General features: G+C 51.3%; 1 protein-coding gene across 16 annotated transcripts in view; it reads left to right on the forward strand.

The window, feature by feature from the left end:
• The window catches only part of ryr1a (ryanodine receptor 1a (skeletal)), a 55070-nt gene that overhangs the window by 28730 nt on the left and 4086 nt on the right, over positions 1-22254 (forward strand). Inside the window, exons 70-99 of one of the 16 annotated variants that reach the window (XM_047020689.1) lie at positions 1-60; positions 750-837; positions 947-1039; positions 1881-1895; positions 4895-4909; positions 5219-5389; positions 6107-6166; positions 6475-6609; positions 6723-6835; positions 7331-7427; positions 7551-7660; positions 7746-7797; positions 7935-8027; positions 10099-10198; positions 10496-10575; positions 10659-10735; positions 10857-10930; positions 11376-11393; positions 12989-13069; positions 13248-13336; positions 13850-13978; positions 14082-14186; positions 17315-17320; positions 18446-18527; positions 18721-20048; positions 20153-20232; positions 20562-20727; positions 20833-20919; positions 21042-21296; positions 21638-21768. The exon at positions 1-60 is cut by the window's left edge and continues 181 nt beyond it. In XM_047020689.1, the coding sequence (XP_046876645.1) occupies positions 1-60; positions 750-837; positions 947-1039; positions 1881-1895; positions 4895-4909; positions 5219-5389; positions 6107-6166; positions 6475-6609; positions 6723-6835; positions 7331-7427; positions 7551-7660; positions 7746-7797; positions 7935-8027; positions 10099-10198; positions 10496-10575; positions 10659-10735; positions 10857-10930; positions 11376-11393; positions 12989-13069; positions 13248-13336; positions 13850-13978; positions 14082-14186; positions 17315-17320; positions 18446-18527; positions 18721-20048; positions 20153-20232; positions 20562-20727; positions 20833-20919; positions 21042-21296; positions 21638-21768 (3990 nt within the window). The remainder of the gene's footprint in view (positions 61-749; positions 838-946; positions 1040-1880; positions 1896-4894; positions 4910-5218; positions 5390-6106; positions 6167-6474; positions 6610-6722; positions 6836-7330; positions 7428-7550; positions 7661-7745; positions 7798-7934; positions 8028-10098; positions 10199-10495; positions 10576-10658; positions 10736-10856; positions 10931-11375; positions 11394-12988; positions 13070-13247; positions 13337-13849; positions 13979-14081; positions 14187-17314; positions 17321-18445; positions 18528-18720; positions 20049-20152; positions 20233-20561; positions 20728-20832; positions 20920-21041; positions 21297-21637; positions 21769-22254) is intronic. The other 15 variants (XM_047020693.1, XM_047020690.1, XM_047020694.1 and 12 more) reach the window with 15 other exon arrangements.

Consider the following 22254-nt stretch of genomic DNA (forward strand, 5'->3'; position numbering starts at 1 on the left):
GCTCTGCAGAGACCTCTACGCCCTCTACCCCCTCCTCATCCGCTATGTGGACAATAACAGGTATGTTGACCTCATCCTTTGTGGTGGACAGTAACAGGTATGTTAACCTCATCCTTTGTGGTGGACAGTAACAGGTATGTTAACCTCATCCTTTGTGGTGGACAGTAACAGGTATGTTGGCCTCATCCTTTGTGGTGGACAGTAACAGGTATGTTGGCCTCATCCTTTGTGGTGGACAGTAACAGGTATGTTGGCCTCATCCTTTGTGGTGGACAGTAACAGGTATGTTGGCCTCATATTTTGTGGTGGACAGTAACAGGTATGTTGGCCTCATCCTTTGTGGTGGACAGTAACAGGTATGTTGGCCTCATCCTTTGTGGTGGACAGTAACAGGTATGTTGGCCTCATCCTTTGTGGTGGACAGGAACAGGTATGTTGGCCTCATCCTTTGTGGTGGACAGGAACAGGTATGTTGGCCTCATCTTTTGTGGTGGACAGGAACAGGTATGTTGGCCTCATCCTTTGTGGTGGACTATGCCAGGTAGAGGAGATGTCTGTCATGTCCTTGCGTTGGGCTACATTGTGTTCTAGAGTCCTGAAACGTTCGTCTCTTGCAGGGCGAGATGGTGTTCTAGAGTCCTGAAACATGCGTCTCTTGCAGGGCGAGATGGTGTTCTAGAGTCCTGAAACATGCGTCTCTTGCAGGGCGAGATGGTGTTCTAGAGTCCTGAAACATGCGTCTCTTGCAGGGCGAGATGGTTGACTTGTCCTGACCCCGACGCTGAGGAGCTGTTCCGGATGATTGGAGAGGTCTTCATCTTCTGGTCCAAATCTCACGTGAGTATGCTTCCAAATCTCACATGAGTCTGGCTTCCTCTAAATCTGAAGATTTCTGTCTTCTGCTGCGCCTTTCTAAATTCCCTCTTCCTCCCATTTCTATACGCAGAATTTCAAGCGAGAGGAGCAGAACTTTGTGGTGATGAACGAGATCAACAACATGTCTTTCCTCACTGCTGACAGCAAGAGCAAGATGAGCAATGTGAGATCATGATGCTTTTTCACTGTACTAATGCTACCGTCTACCATTTGATATACATTTTTAGTTTATTTAATTGCTCATATTAGTCAATATGTGCATTTATAATTTGTGAGGACATTTCTAGTATCATACCTTTACAGGATACTTTTTCCAGCCAACCACATTAAGTGCAACTTACCTGTATGAATTAGTCATAAAACTACAAACATCTATACTTGATATCTTTAATGCACGTAACATAAGATCTAATCATGATAATACTTTTGACAATAATCCACCTGTACAAGACGAGCCCCTGGAGCACCCCCCCCCCCCACAGGGACAGCGTCCTGGATGACCACAGGGTGCACCACCACCAGGACATGTTGACTTTTTATCATGTAGTATCACCCACAGTCTTTCTGTTGTGGGGTAGGGATGGGATGTGTGTAGTGTTGAATAGCGATGTTTTTTGTGTTAGTAGGGATGTTTAGCATTGATGTGTGTTGTGTAGTAGGGATGTGTGTTGTGTTAGTAGGGATGTGTGTTGTGTTCGTAGGGATGTGTGTTGTGTTAATAAGGATGTGTGTTGTGTTGAGCAAGGATGTGTGTTGTGTAGTAGGGATGTGTGTTGTGTTAATAAGGATGTGTGTTGTGTTAATAAGGATGTGTGTTGTGTTGAGCAAGGATGTGTGTTGTGTTGGTAGGGATATTTACCGTGTTAGTAGGGATGTTTAATAGGGATGTGCTGTGTTTAGCAGGGATGTTTAGGAGGGATGTGGCTCAGCTGCAGCTGTGTTAACTGTGTTGTCTCTCTGACTGTCTCCTGTTCTCTTCTCTTGTGTTGCCGCTGGCTTTCTAGGCCGGGGATTCTGAGGTTAGACTTTGTTTCTGCACGACCGCAGTGCTGATCGCATGGCACCTCACTGTACGGGGCTTTTCATCAACCCTGCTCACACACTGGTAGACCAGGCCTCAACACACAGCACATCTCAGAATCAACAGTTTACTGCTAGCGCCAAATATAGAGATAAGCATCCATATAAAGATACAACTGCTCGTGTGCACCAGGTGACTATAAGCTCTGTAAGGCAGCCCTGCTACCAAACCGCATCCAGAATGTGCCACGTGTCGCTCTGCAAACCCAGGCACAGAAATAGAAGGCCAAACAGATGGTCCGGATTTACTTTTCAGGCATCGCTGATACTTTTCAGATAAAGTTACGCTATTAACAACCTCACATACGCTGTTAACAGGCCTGGGCTAGCATAGCCAGTGACACATCACACCAATAAAAAACTGCAACGCCCAATAAAATGACATTGACGTAGTGCCCACGTATCATGAAACACATATCAACAAACCATTAGTATTGAAATCAAGTGAGAGGAGACAGAAAGATGAGAGAGCGGAAGCAAGCTGAGAGAGAGAGAGAGAGAGAGAGAGAGAGAGAGAGAGAGAGAGAGACAGAGAGACAGAGAGAGAGAGAGACAGAGAGACAGAGAGACAGAGAGACAGAGAGACAGAGAGACAGAGAGACAGAGAGACAGAGAGACAGAGAGACAGAGAGACAGAGAGACAGAGAGAGACAGAGAGAGAGAGACAGAGAGAGAGAAGGCACTTTTCCATCAGTTCCCAGGCAGTCTACAGGGGTCCACAGGGGGTCCACAGTTCCAGTCCTGCCAGTGTGTGTGGGGGGAGTCTGGAGGCGTTTGATGAAAGTGCTCTGCCGTAGGGTCGGGCCCATGGCACTAGGCTCCACACAGCGCCCGAGGCAGGGCCCGAGGCAGGGCCGAGGCAGGGCCGGGGCAGGCCAGTGGGAGCCTACTGCCATCGTCCCGCCCAGTTTGCTCCTAGCTGATCGTAGTTGGGTGGGAGTCCTTCCCTCCGTGTCTGTTCTGTTGAAGGTTGTTCTGCAGCTGCCTCTCCTGGGGAGGCTGGTCGCCCCCCCCTCTCCATGCTCCGCCCCCTCCTCCCTGGCCCCACCCTTTCATCCCTAGCCCTGCCCCTCCTCCATGGCCCCTCCCACCTCCTCCCCTGGCCCCTCCCTCCTGGCAGTCATGTAAAACCATGGCCCCACCCCCATCACCCTCCCCTCCTTAACCTCTGCCCAGCTGCTGTTCTGTTTGACTGGACTGAAGCAGCCCTCTAGACAAACCTCTCTGTACCCTGTAGAATGTGCTCAATGTTACCTCTAGCTCACAAACAATCTGTTTAATCAAACCTGTCTCCTAAAATCTCCCCTAAAAACGTTTGCACCCAGCGTCCCGTAAACCAGCCTTACTGATAACACACTCCTCGCACTGATGCACTGTTTGGAAAGGTGGCTGAACTTGCTTGCACTTATCTCTGGCACTGACACGCACACACACACACATCCAGGAATATGATATTACATTACTCTTTACCTGAAATACATAAAAACAAATTAAGAATTTGTTTTTTGACTTGGCAAGTTATTGTTTGATAGACATTGGATATCAGTTTTCATGTTTTGTTTTCAAACCGTATTAAGGTGACACTTGTCCCATCCTTGTCACCACAGCCCTCCCCCCCCCCCCCCCCCCACAAGCCCCCTCCCTCCCCTCCCCCAGTGAAGGGTAACTAGCCTCTGCACATTCTGCCTCAGTAGGGTTTTCTCATCCTGTCCTGTTTTGTGCGGCAGCCATTACTGTGAGGTCATCTGTTCTCTTCACTCTCTTAACCAACCGCTGTCAGCTGTATGATCCACACACACAGAAACACACACACACATGCACACACACAGAAACACACACAACACACACAAACAAATCTCAGGCATCGTACAGGCCAGTAGGGGAAGGCGTGGGAGAGCAGAAAACAGCCGTTTATGGGCCCCTCGGACACAGGACGGGAGAGGAGGAGGAGGAGAGGAGGAGGAGGAGGAAGAGAGGAGGAGGAAGAGAGCACAGGGAGGAGGGGACGTACTCCCTGGACATTCTGTTTGATCTGTGTTTCTTTGCCAGTTTGGTAACACTCTAGACATCCACATGACGCTACTAAATACCAGGTTGTTTGTTTGCGTCCTCCAACGTCATCTAACCGTTTCATTCCTCACACGAGGCACATAGCTGGTTGTTTTGAACTGATTTGCCTTTTCTGTTTGTTTTGTTTACAAAGGAATGCCGGGTGGATTGAACGAAACGTGTTTTGCCTGCATGTTTTCCGTCTACGCTGTTTCACTGCTGTCCTGTCCTGCAGATCATAATGATTCCTTTCAGTTGTCCTCCCCCTGTCCCACTGTTTCTTCACCCCTGACCCCTGACCCCAGCCCCTGACCTTTAGCCCCATATGGAGTAGTCCTGGCCTGCCCTAGCCTCCACCCAGCCTCCACCCAGCCTCCACTCAGCCTCCACCTGCCCAGTTTAGAGAAACGGATCATTACAGATCAGCCAGTGAAAGTTTGCCTTCATTGTGTGTTTGTGTCTGCAGAAGATAAATAATTAGATTCTTTGCATTTTGTCCTCCTACACTTTGACAGGCTGTGTTTACTTCAGGGTGTGATGTAGTGTAACAGGATGAAAGTGAGATAGACTGCAGTGATTCATTCTGGAGTCTATTACTCAGATGCCGCTGTTAAACGTAGATTGTGAGATGAAATACTCTTGTGAAATATTGAGGTATTGTGAAATATTCAGGATGTTAGATGTTAAACACAGCAGTTAATCTAAGACAGAAGTACTGTTGTCCATCTGGATTCAGGTAAAATATGGTGAGAGGAGGAAGGAAGGGTTTAGTTTAGCAAGTGGTCCACAGCTCATGTTGAAGATCTTTAAGAAATATTTTCTTAAAGAAGAAAGACACTTTTTTCTTTTTTTCTTCCAAACTTATACTTTGTTTTCCATTTTTACACAGCCGTCAGATGGACAGGTATTTTGTTGAATGTTTTCCATATTTTTTTTATGTCTTGCGAACTGTACGCTAGATGCCTATGCAGTTGAATTGTAGTAGTGCTCTCAATGATGACTAGCATCATGGTTATATACACAAAAAGGCTTCTATTGATTAGAGCTCAGTTTGAGTTTCTGTCCTAGTGATGCTCGTGAATGTGGCCGGCATTGAATCAGGGCTGCTGAGGGTTCAATGCTAAGCAGTGTTTTATTGCTTCGCACATTTGCTACTTCCGCTCCGGGGACATGAGAGACTGTAACACCACCTGCTTCCTCTTCCTGTCCTCAGGCCGGGGGCTCGGACGTGGAACGTACCAAGAAGAAGAGACGGGGGGATCGCTACTCGGTGCAGACGTCCCTGATCGTGGCAGCCCTCAAAAAGATGCTCCCCATAGGCCTGAACATGTGCTCCCCCGCCGACCAGGAGCTCATCAACCTGGCCAAGATCAGATACTCCCTGGTAGCCCTCCCTGGTAGCCCTCCCTGGTAGCCCTCCCTGGTAGCCCTCCCTGGTAGCTCCCCCTGGTAGCCCTCCCTGGTAGCCCTCCCTGGTAGCTCCCCCTGGTAGCCCTCCCTGGTAGCCCTCCCTGGTAGCCCTCCCTGGTAGCTCCCCCTGGTAGCCCTCCCTGGTAGCCCTCCCTGGTAGCTCCCCCTGGTAGCCCTCCCTGGTAGCCCTCCCTGGTAGCCCTCCCTGGTAGCCCTCCCTGGTAGCCCTCCCTGGTAGCTCTCCCTGGTAGCCCTCCCTGGTAGCTCCCCCTGGTAGCCCTCCCTGGTAGCCCTCCCTGGTAGCCCTCCCTGGTAGCTCCCCCTGGTAGCTCTCCTTGGCAGTTCTTCTAGTTCAACTGGTAGTTCCCTGGTAGTAACCCTGGTAGTTTCCCTGGTAGTTCTGTGGTAGTTGAGAACCAGAAACAGGATTGTTGCCAAGTAGGTTTCACATACAAGGAATCTGGTTTGGTTTGATGGTTTGTAAAGATTCTGTAGTTCTCCATCCACCTCATCTATAGTGACTCGTAGATAAGTACACCTGCTGCTGAGGACAGCAGGTTCCTGCAGCAGCGGCCCAGCATGTCCACACTCTGTCTGGGAGGAGTACCAGTGTGTTCTCTCTCTGTCTGGGAGGAGTACCAGTGTGTTCTCTCTCTGTCTGGGAGGAGTACCAGTGTGTTTTCTCTTGCAGAGAGACACTGACGAGGAGGTGAGGGAGTTCCTGCAGAACAACCTTCATCTCCAGGGCAAGGTGAGGAGAAGGGGCTTCTGCAGGGAGAAGGGGCTCCTGCAGGAGGGAGGGGCTTCAGCAGGGGCTTGTCCTGGTGTTGAAATGGGTTTCAGTTGACCCCTCCTGGTTTAGTGTCTTGGTTGAAGTATGCCTGCCTGCCTGTCTGTGTAACTGCCTACCTGTTTGTCTACCTGTCTGCCTACCTGTCTGCCTATCTGTCTGTCTACCTGTCTACCTCCCTGTCTGTCTACCTGTCTGTCTACCTGTCTGCCTACCTGTCTGTCTACCTGTCTGTCTACCTGTCTGTCTACCTGTCTGTGTGCGTGCAGGTGGAGAACCCGTCCATGCGCTGGCAGATGGACCTGTACAAGGTGATGGCAGGGAAGGCGGAGGACGCAGACGCTCCAGAGAAGGTGGTGAAGAGAGTCCAGGAGGTATCGGCTGTTCTGTATCACATGGAAGTGGTGAGGACAAGCTTCCAGCCTGCTAGGGGACCTTCTGACCCGCATGGGGACCATCCTAGTGGCCTTGTCCACTCTGGAACTATCTAGCTCACTTCCTGTCTTGTCTCCCGCAGACGGAACACCCCTTCAAGTCCAAGAAGATGGTGTGGCACAAGCTGCTGTCCAAGCAGAGACGCAGAGCTGTGGTGGCCTGCTTCAGGATGACCCCCCTCTACAACCTGCCCAGGTCACAACACAACCACACCTGCACTCACAGAGTCACTGCTCTCTTTACCTCTCTCTCTCTTTCTTTCTCTCTCTTGCTCTCTCTCTCTTTCTCTCCCTCTCTCTCTCTCTCTCTCTCTCTCTCTCTCTCTCTCTCTCCCTCTCTCTATCTCTCCCTCTCTCTTTCTCTCTCTCCCTCTATCACTCTCTCTCTCTCTTGCTCTCTCTCTCTCTCTCTCCCTCTCTCTCTCTCGCTCCCTATCTATCTCTCCCACTCTCTCTCTTGCTCTCTCTCTCTCTCTCTCTCTCTCTCTCTCTCTCTCTCTCTCTCTCTCTCTCTCTCTCCCTCTCTCTCTCGCTCCCTATCTATCTCTCCCACTCTCTCTTGCTCTCTCTCTCTCTCTCTCTCTCTCTCTCTCTCTCTCTCTCTCTCTCTCTCTCTCTCTCTCTCTCTCTCTCCCTCCCCCAACATGCACTCTCATGCTCTTGCCCGTCCCTGTCCTGTCTCGCTCCCCAGGCACCGCGCCTCCAACATGTTCCTGGAAGGGTACAAGCGTAACTGGATCCACACGGAGGGCTACTCCTTCGAGGACAGAATGATCAACGACCTGTCAGTGAGTGGACGACAGGCGGGCACGTGCACAAGATGTTTGGTCCTCCTCCCGGACCACACACACACACTCACACACACGCACTCAGACACACAACACACACCTTCTCCCCCCTGTGTCTGCCAGAAAGCCATGGAGCAGGAGGAAGGTGAGGAAGAGGAGGAGACAGAGACTAAGCCAGACCCTCTGCACCAGCTCATCCTGCACTTCAGCCGCACGGCCCTCACAGAAAAGAGGTGAGGTGCCACCAGGGGGCGCTGCTCAGGGTGCCAGCCCAACACAAGCCTTCTTCAACACCATCTTGTCTTCTCTTTGTTCCAGTAAACTTGATACAGATCATCTATATATGGCTTATGCTGATATTATGGCAAAGGTGAGTTGTCAGTGTTTGTATGACGTAGTTTGACAAATTGGTTCAAATGCATTAACGATATATAAATACTGTCATATTTCAATGACGAGCTCCTAATGCCGTTGCCGTGCTCGTCTCCTACGTGTGTGCGTGAGCAGAGTTGTCATAACTGTGAGGAGGACGAAGGGGGTGAGGATGAGGAGGGAGGAGCCGAAGATGAGATGTCCTTTGAGGTGCGACAGTCAGAGCTGGTAAAGGGTAGCCAGGGACTGGGCTTCGGGACACATCGGAGCGGTAGCTCGCCTCGCATCGAGTGACATCACCACGACATCAGCCCCCCCCCCCCGCCGCCCCCCTTCGACAACATCTCTACTCCCCACGTCCCTCTGTCTGTCTCCTTTCCCCTCCACTTCCTGTGTTGAGCTTCACTCCTCTGGTTTGTCGACACAGTCAGGGTCAGCTGAGCTCTCAAACCGCACACGAACCGTCATCGCCTAGCAGCGAGATACTCGCTAAGCATTCATTTCTACTGGTCATTTAAATGGACGTGATTGACGTGATAGAATAGCGATCTGTGAGGGAGATTTTAGGGACGTTTTTGTCATATAACGCAATCACAATATTGGCTTCTTCACACTCTTGGTGTGGACACTCAAAATTGTGAGGATGTTCTCTTTATAATGACATCCAACATCAATTTTTTTTTTTAATGAAATATTTATACGTATTTGCTCCAAACCCTTCTCTTAAAGACAGGACAGTAGACATAGAGAATGAAGGAGGTCGTCATCATCCTTCCTGTGTCAGGCTTGCTAGCTCCTGTAGATATCCTTGTGTGAGTCTCTAACCAAACTGATCTTCTCTGTGTCTCACACCGTAACCCATGTGCTTTTGACTGACCTGTGACCCCCCCCCTCTCTGTTTGTCTGTTATCTATGTTGTCTCTCCCTCACTGTCTCTCTCTCTCTCCGCTCACCCCCCTCACTACGCATAACACCTTCATTTCTACTAGCTGAATGTTGCTAACCAGTGTTCCTGTCTGAACTCACCTACGGTAGCGTATTGACAGACTACAGTGAAAGCCATGTTCTCTCCAGACACATACACAACAGTAGGAAACATACTGGAACAGTTTTTTCAGTTACAGTTTGACAGACTTCCCACGACCTTTGACCTGGGGCTTGTTCGCCCCGTCACCCTGTCCTCTCTCCTGGAGATACTGCCGAGCACTTCCCCTTCTCACATAGTGGGTAGACCATGGTCAGGCACACAGGGGTGGGGGGCGGGGCCTGGGGTGGGGGGCGGGGCCTGGGGTGGGGGGCGGGGCCTGGGGTGGGGGGCGGGGGGGTGGGGCCTGGGGTGGGTGTGGGTGGGGTAGGGGGGTGGGGGGTGGGGTGGGGGGGGGGGGGTGGGATGCTGAGGGTGGAGGAAAACACGTTTTTTGTTATCTCACTGTAACCATTGTTTTCACTGCATCTAAGCCGTGATGTGGAGTCGGGTCAGTGCATACTGTAAGGATACATTACGATTCTCCTGTGGTAATGTTCCAATTGAATGCAGTACTGTGGAAACAAACTGTTCTGCCTGTATATGGCCAGCCGTTTCTTTAAGTAGCAAGGCCTGGCGTATGGCCTAGCTGTGTCAAAACGTTCAGCATGTGGAGACACACCCTGTGTTGGATTCAGAGGAGCTGCAGCTCCTGCTGTGGCAGAAGCAGGCAGGGCAGTCCAGGCTGTTTGCTGTAGTCCAACGTTTGTTCCAGCCAGCAAACGTGAAGAAGTAGAATAACGAGTTCACGACTAAAATTAACTGGGGTGAGAGAATGACTGAGAGAGCCAGGCAAAGAGAGAGAGAGAGAGAGAGAGAGACAGAGAGAGAGAGAGAGGAGAGAGAGAGAGAGAGAGAGAGAGAGAGAGAGACAGAGAGAGAGAGAGACAGAAAGAGCAGGGAGAGAGCCCAGATGAGGACTGAAGTGTGCTTGATAGGGTGTCTTTACTCCCAGACAGGACTTACAGCATATAGAAGATAGGAACAATAGAGAAAAGGAAAGTGAGAAACAAGAATATTTGAGGTCAGCACAGTCAGAAAGCGTAGCATTCAGAAAGACTTGAAGACATGATGTAGGAAGGTAGGGCTAAGCTGTAGACGTCGATATTAGACACCTGCATGTCCTGTAATAGTTGAGGGAGCAGCCAGCTCCATCAGACCTGTATATTCCGTAGGTCAGGGCCTCCAGCTACATCAGAGACCTGAGTGAATGCTGAGTGTGTGTGGGGGGGATTGCTCGCCGCGGGGCCTAGTCACAGCGTGTGTCCGTCGCAGGAGAAAGAGACGGAGCGACAGCGGCTCCTGTACCAGCAGTCACGTCTGCACAACCGAGGAGCAGCCGAGATGGTCCTGCAGATGATCAGCGCATGCAAAGGTACGTCCACACCCCCCCTGGCAGCAATCGTCCCCCCAGCGCACCTCACAGGGTCAACTGTCCTGTCAGGAGGGAACTGTCACTCTCTCTCTCTCTCTCTCTCTCTCTCTCTCTGTCTCTGTCTCTGTCTCTGTCTCTGTCTCTGTCTCTGTCTCTGTCTCTGTCTCTGTCTCTGTCTCTGTCTCTCTCTCTCTCTCTCTCTGTCTCTGTCTCTGTCTCTGTCTCTGTCTCTCTCTCTCTCTCTCTTACTCTCTCTCTCTCTCTCTCTCTCTCTCTCTCTCTCTGCCTGCTCTCTAGGAGAGACGGGCTGCATGGTGTCCTCCACCCTCAAGCTGGGCATCTCCATCCTGAACGGGGGCAACTGTGAAGTTCAGCAGGTATGATGGATCAGGAGGATCCAAAGCACCTGAAAATTTTAGGTCCAAACTGTCTTTTCAAAACTCTCTCTCTTTCTTTCCAGAAAATGCTCGAGTACTTGAAGGACAAGAAGGATGTTGGTTTCTTCCTGAGTGTGCAGGCGTTGATGCAGACCTGCGGGTGAGCATCACCTCTCCAACTCTCCGTCTTCTTGGGTGCAGAAGCAATCCGAGACAGATAAACCCAGCATTCCTCCAGCGCAGGCTAAACCTGTAACCGACGGCTCGTTCTGTGTTCTCAGGGTCCTGGACCTGAATGCGTTTGAGAGACAGAACAAGGCAGAGGGCCTGGGCATGGTGTCAGAAGAGGGCACTAGTGAGTCACTGAAGCTGTGTGTCCTGGCGTTGTTCACCTCACAGCCACACAACACACAACCAGGGACTACAGCCTGGTCTCAAGGCCTGTCGGTTGAAGTATTTGACACGGTGTATTTGTATCTGATCACCGTAATTACACATTTAACTATTTAATGCATACCTTGTAGTTGTGCATTAAAGGTTATGTGTAGATCTAACTATTTCATCCTGTGTTCATCTCTAACTTGTCAGTTCTAGGAGTTACTTTGATTTGAGTTCAAACGACTCTTAATTAAATTCTCATGTTAGTTTTAGAATGTATCAACTCGACATTCATTAATTCAGTGGAATGTTGTTAATCATCGCTCCCACCTCCTGTCTACCACTGTTTGCAATTCACATCCCCTCTCTCTCCCTGCCTGCCTTCACTCCCTCCCTCGCCTCTCCTCCCCCCTGATCCTCAGACATGAAGCTAGAACGGGGTAAAGAATACCTCTGTCTCTCTGTCTCTCTCCCGTCTTTCTCCAGCTCCTTCTGTCTCTGTCCCTTCACCTCCTCCAACTCTGTGATGCTCCTGTGCTGTGTGGAGCCTTTACTGGAGTTTGACACTAGACACAACGTCCCCCACCGTGTTTTCATTCTTCTCTGCGTAAAGATGAACGCAAACATCTTTACACCCGTTTTCACACCATTGTTTGGCGGTGAAACAGGCTGCAAACTGCTCCTGAGCTTCTAACCTCTAGTGTGGGTCCAGTTATCTACTGTAACTCCTACACCCGGAGCTGCAGGTCTCGCTAACAGCAATGCTAGCACAGTGCTAACAGCAGTGACACAGTGCTAACAGCAGTGACACAGTGCTAACAGTAGTGCTAGCACAGTGCTAACAGTAGTGCTAGCACAGTGCTAACAGCAGTGCTAGCATAGTGCTAACAGTAATGCTAGCACAGTGCTAACAGCAGTGACACAGTGGTCGCATCATCAGCATTACTTAAGCATGTGCCTAATGAGGCGACTATTTCACATGCTACATCGTTTCAACCAGGATAAATGACCCTCTTTCAGACCATCCTAATGGCTGTGTCTTTGTGACTGTGTGTGTGTCTGTGTCTTTGTGACTGTGTGTGTGTCTGTGTCTTTGTGATTGTGTGTGTCTCTGTTAATGGGAAGAATTACGTCAGCTTCTCTCCATCTTATATGTCTGTGCAGTACAATAGTCTGTCCTCTATTTGTGTCTGTGGACGTGTGAATATTTGTGTTATTTGCTATTGATGGAAAGTGTGTGTTTTTTCTGGTTCTGTATGTATATGAAATTATTTGAATGTGACAACTTTTACATGCCGTGGTGTTTTCGCATGAGCTTGCTGGTGAATGGGATTTGTGCACCTGCCAGACTGCCAGCACTTTGGGCGTCCAGTCGGAGGACAATCCCAGTTCTCCTGACCCCTGACCCCCCCAGTCCTCCAGCTCCCTGACCCCCCAGTCTTCCAGCTCTCTGACCCTCCAGTCCTCCAGCTCCCTGACCCCCCAGTCCTCCAGCTCCCTGACCCCCCAGTCCTCCAGCTCTCTGACCCCTGACCCCCCCAGTCCTCCAGCTCCCTGACCCCTGACCCCCCCAGTCCTCCAGCTCTCTGACCCCTGACCCCCCCAGTCCTCAAGCTCCCTGACCCCCCAGTCCTCCAGCTCTCTGACCCTCCAGTCCTCCAGCTCCCTGACTCCCCAGTCCTCCAGCTCTCTGACCCCTGACCCCTCCAGTCCTCCAGCTCCCTGACCCCCCAGTCCTCCAGCTCTCTGACCCCTGACCCCGCCAGTCCTCCAGCTCCCTGACCCCAGACCCCCCCAGTCCTCCAGCTCTCTGACCCTCCAGTCCTCCAGCTCCCTGACCCCCCAGTCTTCCAGCTCCCTGACCCCTGACCCCCCCAGTCCTCCAGCTCTCTGACCCTCCAGTCCTCCAGCTCCCTGACCCCCCCAGTCCTCCAGCTCTCTGACCCTCCAGTCCTCCAGCTCCCTGACCCCCCAGTCTTCCAGCTCCCTGACCCCCCCAGTCCTCCAGCTCTCTGACCCTGCCTCATCTCCCCAGGTGAGAAGGTCATGGCCGATGATGAGTTCACCTGCGACGTCTTCCGCTTCCTGCAGCTGCTCTGCGAGGGCCACAACAACGGTGACAATCACGCAATCATTTACTTTATTTTTCTATGATATTCTATGACTTAAGAATGATATTCTATAAAATGTCCGTATTTTGTATATGTACATACCAATTGAAAACTTTAATACATGTAAATATGTTAGTAAGCATACTTGGTGTGATTGTGAGGGAACGTTTCTGTGTGCGTCAGACTTCCAGAACTACCTTCGGACTCAGACTGGCAGCACCACCACCATCAACATCATCATCTGCACCGTGGACTACCTGCTGCGGCTGCAGGTCTGCAGACTCTCAGCTTGTTACTTAGCCTGTTCACAGTCCTGTCAGTCATCTCACCCTTCTCCCTCATTACCCTCTCTCTCTGTTTCTCTCTCCCTCACTCTCTCTCTCTTTCTCTCTATTCTTCTCTCTCCCTCACTCTCTCTCTCTTTCTCTCTATTCTTCTCTCTCCGTCACTCTCTCTCTCTTTCTCTCTATTCTTCTCTCTCCCTCACTCTCTTTCTCTCTATTCTTCTCTCTCCCTCACTCTCTCTCTCTTTCTCTCTATTCTTCTCTCTCCCTCACTCTCTCTCTCTTTCTCTCTATTCTTCTCTCTCCCTCACTCTCTCTCTCTTTCTCTCTATTCTTCTCTCTCCCTCACTCTCTCTCTCTTTCTCTCTATTCTTCTCTCTCCCTCACTCTCTCTCTCTTTCTCTCTATTCTTCTCTCTCCCTCACTCTCTCTCCTCTCTCCCTTCCTCTCTGTTTCTCTATCTCTCCCTCTCTCTCTCCCTCTTTCCCTCTCTCTCTCCAGGAGTCCATCAGTGACTTCTACTGGTACTACTCTGGGAAAGAGATCATTGACGAGCCAGGCAAGAAGAACTTCTCGAAGGCCATGATTGTGGCCAAGCAGGTCTTCAACAGCCTGACGGAGTACATCCAGGTAAGAACTAGCACAAACGTTCAGTTCTGTCCTTCACTGCCTAGAAAAGTGCACTTGACTCATTTCTCTGTGTGTGTGTGTGACTGCCCCGCCTCCCCTCCAGGGCCCGTGCACGGGGAACCAGCAGTCCCTGGCCCACAGCAGACTGTGGGACGCGGTGGTGGGATTCCTTCACGTGTTCGCCCACATGATGATGAAGCTGGCCCAGGTAGGCCCTCCTCCACCCTACACACACTACACCCTACACACTCTACACCCTACACACACTACACCCTACACACTCTACACCCTACACACACTGCAACCTACACACTCTACACCCTACACACACTGCACCCTACACATACTGCACCCTACACACACTACACCCTACACACTCTACACCCTACACACACTGCACCCTACACATACTGCACCCTACACACACTACACCCTACACACACTGCACCCTACACACACTACACCCTACACACTCTACACCCTACACACACTGCACCCTACACACACTACACCCTACACACACTGCACCCTACACATACTGCACCCTACACACTCTACACCCTACACACTCTACACCCTACACACACTGCACCCTACACACACTACACCCTACACACTCTACACCCTACACACTCTACACCCTACACACTCTACACCCTACACACACTGCACCCTACACATACTGCACCCTACACACTCTACACCCTACACACTCTACACCCTACACACACTGCACCCTACACACACTACACCCTACACACACTGCACCCTACACATACTGCACCCTACACACTCTACACCCTACACACTCTACACCCTACACACACTGCACCCTACACACACTACACCCTACACACTCTACACCCTACACACTCTACACCCTACACACTCTACACCCTACACACACTGCACCCTACACATACTGCACCCTACACACTCTACACCCTACACACTCTACACCCTACACACACTGCACCCTACACATACTGCACCCTACACATACTGCACCCTACACACACTACACCCTACACACTCTACACCCTACACACACTGCACCCTACACACACTACACCCTACACACTCTACACCCTACACACACTACACCCCCACACATACTGCACCCTACACATACTGCACCCTACACACACTGCAACCTACACACTCTACACCCTACACACACTACACCCTACACATACTGCACCCTACACATACTGCACCCTACACACACTGCAACCTACACACTCTACACCCTACACACACTACACCCTACACATACTGCACCCTACACACTCTACACCCTACACACTCTACACCCTACACACACTGCACCCCCACACATACTGCACCCTACACATACTGCACCCTACACACACTGCAACCTACACACTCTACACCATACACACACTACACCCTACACACACTACACCCTACACACTCTACACCCTACACACACTGCACCCTACACATACTGCACCCTACACACACTACACCCTACACACTCTACACCCTACACACTCTACACCCTACACATACTGCACCCTACACATACTGCAACCTACACACTCTACACCCTACACACACTACACCCTACACGCACCCTACACACTCTACACCCTACACACTCTACACCCTACACACACTGCACCCCCACACATACTGCACCCTACACATACTGCACCCTACACACACTGCAACCTACACACTCTACACCCTACACACACTACACCCTACACATACTGCACCCTACACACTCTACACCCTACACACTCTACACCCTACACACACTGCACCCCCACACATACTGCACCCTACACATACTGCACCCTACACACACTGCAACCTACACACTCTACACCCTACACACACTACACCCTACACATACTGCACCCTACACACTCTACACCCTACACACACTACACCCTACACATACTGCACCCTACACACTCTACACCCTACACACTCTACACCCTACACACACTGCACCCCCACACATACTGCACCCTACACATACTGCACCCTACACACACTGCAACCTACACACTCTACACCCTACACACACTACACCCTACACATACTGCACCCTACACACTCTACACCCTACACACTCTACACCCTACACACACTGCACCCTACACATACTGCACCCTACACACACTACACCCTACACACACTGCAACCTACACACACTACACCCTACACATACTGCACCCTACACACTCTACACCCTACACACTCTACACCCTACAAACACTGCACCCCCACACATACTGCACCCTACACATACTGCACCCTACACACACTACACCCTACACATACTGCACCCTACACACACTGCAACCTACACACACTACACCCTACACACACTGCACCCTACATACACTGCACCTTACACATACTGCACCCTACACATACTGCACCCTACACATACTGCACCCTACACACACTGCACCCTACACATACTGCACCTATACAGAGGACAGCTTGTACGACACACACTGATACATGTAGGCTTAATGTGCATGAGTGGTTACAGTCAGTCGATACACTCTCATACGGATCAATATCAGTACAGGACAGTATACTGTTAGCCTACTTTGCTTGCTGTGCACAAAATACACTATCTGATTGCAACCGCAGTTCGTGGTATAGACTATTTTGTGCACTTGTCGGTAGAGGATTGCGGTTTCACATATCTTAGTGATTTGTGCTACCAATGCAGGGGTGCAAATTTGCTATGAACTTACACGTGTCTGCCAACTATGCATTTAACCAAGAACGTTCAAGCCAAAAGCTTGAATTATTTTGTTGCATTGTTTGACTGATAAAGTCTGGTCTGAAAAGAAGTTGGCCGTGGAGTAGTTTGTAGAGACTGAATCTGGAATGGTGAACTAAAGATTTATTGCGGTGTTTCAAACCCCAGTTACAGCACATGACGTCCTCTCCTGCTGCCTCGCACACTTGCACACTCGTAGATGTTCCTTCACTCTACCTGTCACACACACACACACACCTGGTGGCCTGCACACACACACACACACACACGCACGCACACCACTGAACACTGACCTTCATGTGATACTCATACAAAAAGGTTGAAATAGTATGTTTGAGCTTTCTCTATGCTGTCGTACTGTGAATAAAGAAAAATAATGATGCAATGCAAGAGCTGAGAGTAACAGTAATCTTAAGTGATAAACTCTGGCCAAACGTAACTTTGCAAGTGTTATGTAAAATTGAACAGCTCTCTGCAATGCAGCACTGTTATCAAGTTTGACCTCTGTTGACGAATCTAATGAGATATTGATCATTTAAACTTCTTTCACATGGTGTATGCAGGGTAAAGTATGTATTCATTTTATTTATCTATTGTCGTGATTGAGTTTGTTTCCTTCTTCCACCCCTCTGTTAGTCTGTTCCTCACCTGCATCTGAACCCTGAAGAAAAAACACTTTCACTCGCATGTTTGGTCTTTTTCAAACCAATCCTGTTGGATGATCATGATACGATATGGCACACCACAAAACACTTCATTTTAAGTGAATAAAACATGAGTCTCCAATCCTGTTCCTGGAGAGCTCCCTGCCAGTTGGTGTTTGCTCCAACCACACTTATTTGACCGGATTCAAAACGAGTTACCTGATCAACCAGTTCATTATTATATTCAGGTGTGCTGGATTAGCCGTGGGACTGAAAACCCACAGGCAGGTAGCTTGGAGTCTGTGGAGTCCTATGGACTAGACTAGAACATTAAATTCCACAGTATTAAACAGTATGGACTGCAAAGGCTGCAGCAACCAATCAGGAGCTGTTGCTCTGGGCCAGGTCAAAGGTCAGGTGATGATGTAACGACCTTGGAGAAGGGACAGTCCTTTAACCCCCTCGTGGAGTAATCCCTAAATCTGCACACAGCTGAGGGGTTCGAGTGATGGTGCATTTTGGCTTGATTAATTTAACGCCTAACCTCGTTTTGTTTGTTGTGTTGTGGTGTTGGCATGTTTTAGCTTCAAATCTGCACGTGATTATAACCATCTGGTGTTCCGCTTAAAATATGTGTAGCTGTTCTTCTAAATAAAACACATGTCAGCAATACGTCACACACTGAAATTGTACATTTTAATGACTGATCCTCTCAAGTCAAACTTTTATACTTTGTCCTTTGAAGTTTCTGCCGTCTCCCACATTTAATTTGTCGTAAAACAAATGGTTGACCTGGTATGATATCATGAGATATGAGCATGTATTACGCTGAAATGCAAGCCCTGGATCACTGTGGTAGAGGTAAGGTAAATTCCCTTCCTCCTGCTCTACAGTAGGACATCCGAGCACAATCGTATTCATACAGTAAAGTAACAAACCAATTTGAAAACACAGACAGGGTTAATAACGTCTGAACTGAGCGTGTGCGGGTGGTTGGCGTCTCATGACGAAGTCATTCCGATGCGTTCCGTTGTTTGTTTTGCGTCGCAGGACTCGAGCCAGATCGGTCTGCTGAAGGAGCTGCTAGACCTGCAGAAGGACATGGTGGTGATGCTGCTGTCTCTGCTGGAGGGTAAGCTGTCCGCCCGCCGGACACAGTCCCCCTGCCCGGGCACACTCTCCCTCTCGCGAATGAAATCCGATCAGATGGCTGACGCCATCTTGCCTGGGGGGGAATGTCCCTGTACTTGCTGTAAGTCGCTCTGGATAAGAGCGTCTGCTAAATGACTAAATGTAAATGTTACTCTGGTTTCTGTCTCGTCCAGGTAACGTGGTGAACGGCACCATCGCCAGGCAGATGGTGGACATGCTGGTGGAGTCCTCCAGCAACGTGGAGATGATCCTCAAGTTCTTCGACATGTTCCTCAAGCTGAAGGACATCGTGGCGTCGGACGCCTTCCGCGACTACGTGACAGACCCCCGTGGGCTCATCTCCAAGAAGGACTTCCAGAAGGCCATGGACAGCCAGAAGCAGTACTCCCCCTCAGAGATCCAGTTCCTGCTTTCGTGCTCCGAGGCCGACGAGAACGACATGATCAACTACGAGGAGTTTGCCAGCCGCTTCCAGGAGCCGGCGAAGGACATCGGCTTCAACATCGCCGTGCTGCTCACCAACCTCTCCGAGCACGTTCCTCACGACACGCGGCTGCAGAACTTCCTGGGGCAGGCGGAGAGCGTTCTCAACTACTTCCGGCCCTTCCTGGGTCGCATCGAGATCATGGGGGCGAGCAGGAAGATCGAGCGGATCTACTTTGAGATCAGCGAGGTCAACCGCAGGCAGTGGGAGATGCCGCAGGTCCGAGAGTCCAAACGGCAGTTCATCTTCGACGTGGTCAACGAGGGGGGAGAGAGCGAGAAGATGGAGCTGTTTGTCAACTTCTGCGAGGACACCATCTTTGAGATGAACATTGCGTCGCAGATCTCGGAGCAGGAGGAGGAGGAGAAGGGAGGGGACGACGAGGAGGGAGCAGAGGGAGGAGCCGAGGCTGGGGCGGGCGCCGGGGCGGGGGCCGGCGGGGGCGGAGGGGACGAGGAGGGGAACGGAGAGGAGGTCCAGCCAGAGTCCAGCTCGGCATTCGCCGAATTCATCAACAGCTTGCTGAACTTCCTCAGCATCTTCACCTTCCGGAACCTACGCAGGCAGTACCGCAGAGTACGTAAGATGACGGTGAAGGAGATGGTGGTGGGTCTGGTCACCTTCTTCTGGACCATCCTGGTGGGGATCGTGCTGTTCATCTACAGCGTGTGCAAAGGCTTCTTCCACCTCCTCTGGCAGACCCTGTTTGGGGGGGGCCTGGTGGAGGGGGCCAAGAACATGACGGTGACGGAGATCCTGGCCAGCATGCCGGACCCTACGCAGGACGAGGTCCACGGGGACCTCCCTGGGGAGGCGGGGGCGGGGGAGGAGCAGGAGGCAGGGGGCGTGGCCGACCCAGGAGACGCCGGGGGGGGCGAGGAGGAGGAGGAGGACAACCAGGACAAGGAGGGGAGGACGTCGGGGATAGATGCCCCTGGTGGCCTTGGAGACATGGGGGTGGAGGCCCCTGTGGAGCCCCCCACTCCTGAGGGAACCCCCCTGACCAAGAGGAAGCAGGTAGGGCAGGACACAGCGTCACTCTGGCTCCTGGGTGTCATTAAGGTGTCACATTGGCTCCTGGGTGTTGTAACAACACTGCTTCATGTGTCGTCTGGTTGCAGCAGCCAGAGGTGGAGCCTGGCCAGACAGCAGACCCTCCCCCTGCCGTGGAGGAGCCCCCCCCGGAACCTGAGAAAGCAGAGTAGGTCTCCCCCTGTCTCTCTCCCCCCTTTCTCTCTCCCCCTGTCTCTCTCCCCCCTGTCTCTCTCCTTCCTGTCTCTCTCCCCCCTGTCTCTTTCCCCCTGTCTCTCTCCCCTGTCTCTCTCCCCCCTGTCTCTCTCCTTCCTGTCTCTCTCCCCCCTGTCTCTTTCCCCCCTGTCTCTCTCCCCCCTGTCTCTCTCCCCCCTCTCCCCACCTTCCCTTCCTCCTCTCCACACACCTGGAAACACACACCTGCTGGAGCTACGCCTGTTAAAGAGATCGCGTTGGAGCACGCAAACACGATCGCTAACTCTGTGTTTTCATTACCAGTGTTGAAAATGGAGAGAAGGCAGAGAAAGAAGCCGAGAGCAAAGAAGAAGAGACGCCCGAGGAACCAAAGAAAACGAAGGCCAAAGCCAAAGCAGAGAAGAAAGGAACCAAAGAAGGAGGGTTCGAGCTCTGGAACGAGCTGGACATCCAAAGGAACAAATTCATGGTGAGACAGAAGGCCGACTCTTCCTGTAAACGGTTGTCATGGTTGCACATATGTGCTACAGGATTGTCTCTTAAGAGAGTCACGGTCTTTCGGTCTCCCTTTCAGAATTACCTCTCCAGAAACTTCTACAATCTGCGTTTCCTGGCTTTGTTCATTGCCTTCGCCCTCAACTTCATCCTGCTGTTCTACAAGGTCAGAGACGTCTCTATTTCACTGCTTTCTACTTCTAGTTCTCAGTTTAAAACAACCTGACTTTGTTGCTTTTACTAGCTGATGTCCGTCTCGTGTTGATGTTGTCCGTGGTGTGTGTGCAGGTGTCCGACAGTCCTCTGGGGGACGAGGAGGAAGGTTCTGGAGTGCTCGAGGGCAGCGGGGTGTTTGAAGGCTCTGGCGAAGAAGCAGACGGGTCCGGGATGGAGGAAGGAGGAGAGGATGAGGACGATGAAGACAGTCCCATCTACTTCTTCTTGGAGGAGAGCACAGGCTACATGCAGCCCACGCTGTCCTTCCTGGCTGTTCTGCACACCACCATCGCCTTCATCTGCATCATAGGATACAACTGTCTCAAGGTGGGTTGAGCACGCAGGCCGGGGGTGGCGCTGGTTCTGTCGTGGAAAGAGCAGGGGCGGATCCAGGGTTCCCCGGGGGGTGGCAGTAGGTGTTAGGAGGGCATGGGGCCATGGAGAGGTGGTGCGACCCCATGTTAATGATTTGATTGAATGAAATGTACTATAATGTAAAGGATTATATATTTGATCTTGGGGAAATTGGTGCGGCAAGTCTTTTTTACCCACCCTTTGGATCCGCAAATGGTAAGGATAGAAAGAAAAACAAAGCTTTCAGAGAGATGACGAGAGATCTTCCAGCCTCGAGGGGTCTTCATGACAACAGAGTGGTCTGTCCCCCCCAGATCCCTTTGGTCATCTTCAAGAGGGAGAAGGAGCTGGCCAGGAAGCTGGAGTTTGATGGTCTGTACATCACCGAGCAGCCCGAGGACGACGACATCAAGGGCCAGTGGGACCGTCTGGTCCTCAACACCCCGTAAGCCCCTCCCACCCCATCACATCAGACACGCCTCCTGTCCACCCCCCGTACGCCCCTCCCACTCCATCACATCAGACACGCCTCCTGTCCACCCCGTAAGCCCCTCCCACCCCATCACATCCAGACACGCCTCCTGTCCACCCTGTAAGCCCCTCCCACCCCATCACATCAGACACACCTCCTGTCCACCCCCTGTAAGCCCCTCCCACCCCATCACATCAGACACGCCTCCTGTCCATCCCCTGTAAGCCCCTCCCACTCCATCACATCAGACACGCCTCCTGTCCACCCCCTGTAAGCCCCTCCCACTCCATCACATCAGACACACCTCCTGTCCACCCCCTGTAAGCCCCTCCCACCCCATCACATCAGACACGCCTCCTGTCCACCCCCTGTAAGCCCCTCCCACTCCATCACATCAGACATGCCTCCTGTCCACCCCCTGTAAGCCCCTCCCACCCCATCACATCAGACACGCCTCCT

The sequence above is a fragment of the Hypomesus transpacificus genome, chromosome 5 (genome assembly GCF_021917145.1).
Source record: "Hypomesus transpacificus isolate Combined female chromosome 5, fHypTra1, whole genome shotgun sequence".
Taxonomy (NCBI): Eukaryota; Metazoa; Chordata; class Actinopteri; order Osmeriformes; family Osmeridae; genus Hypomesus; species Hypomesus transpacificus.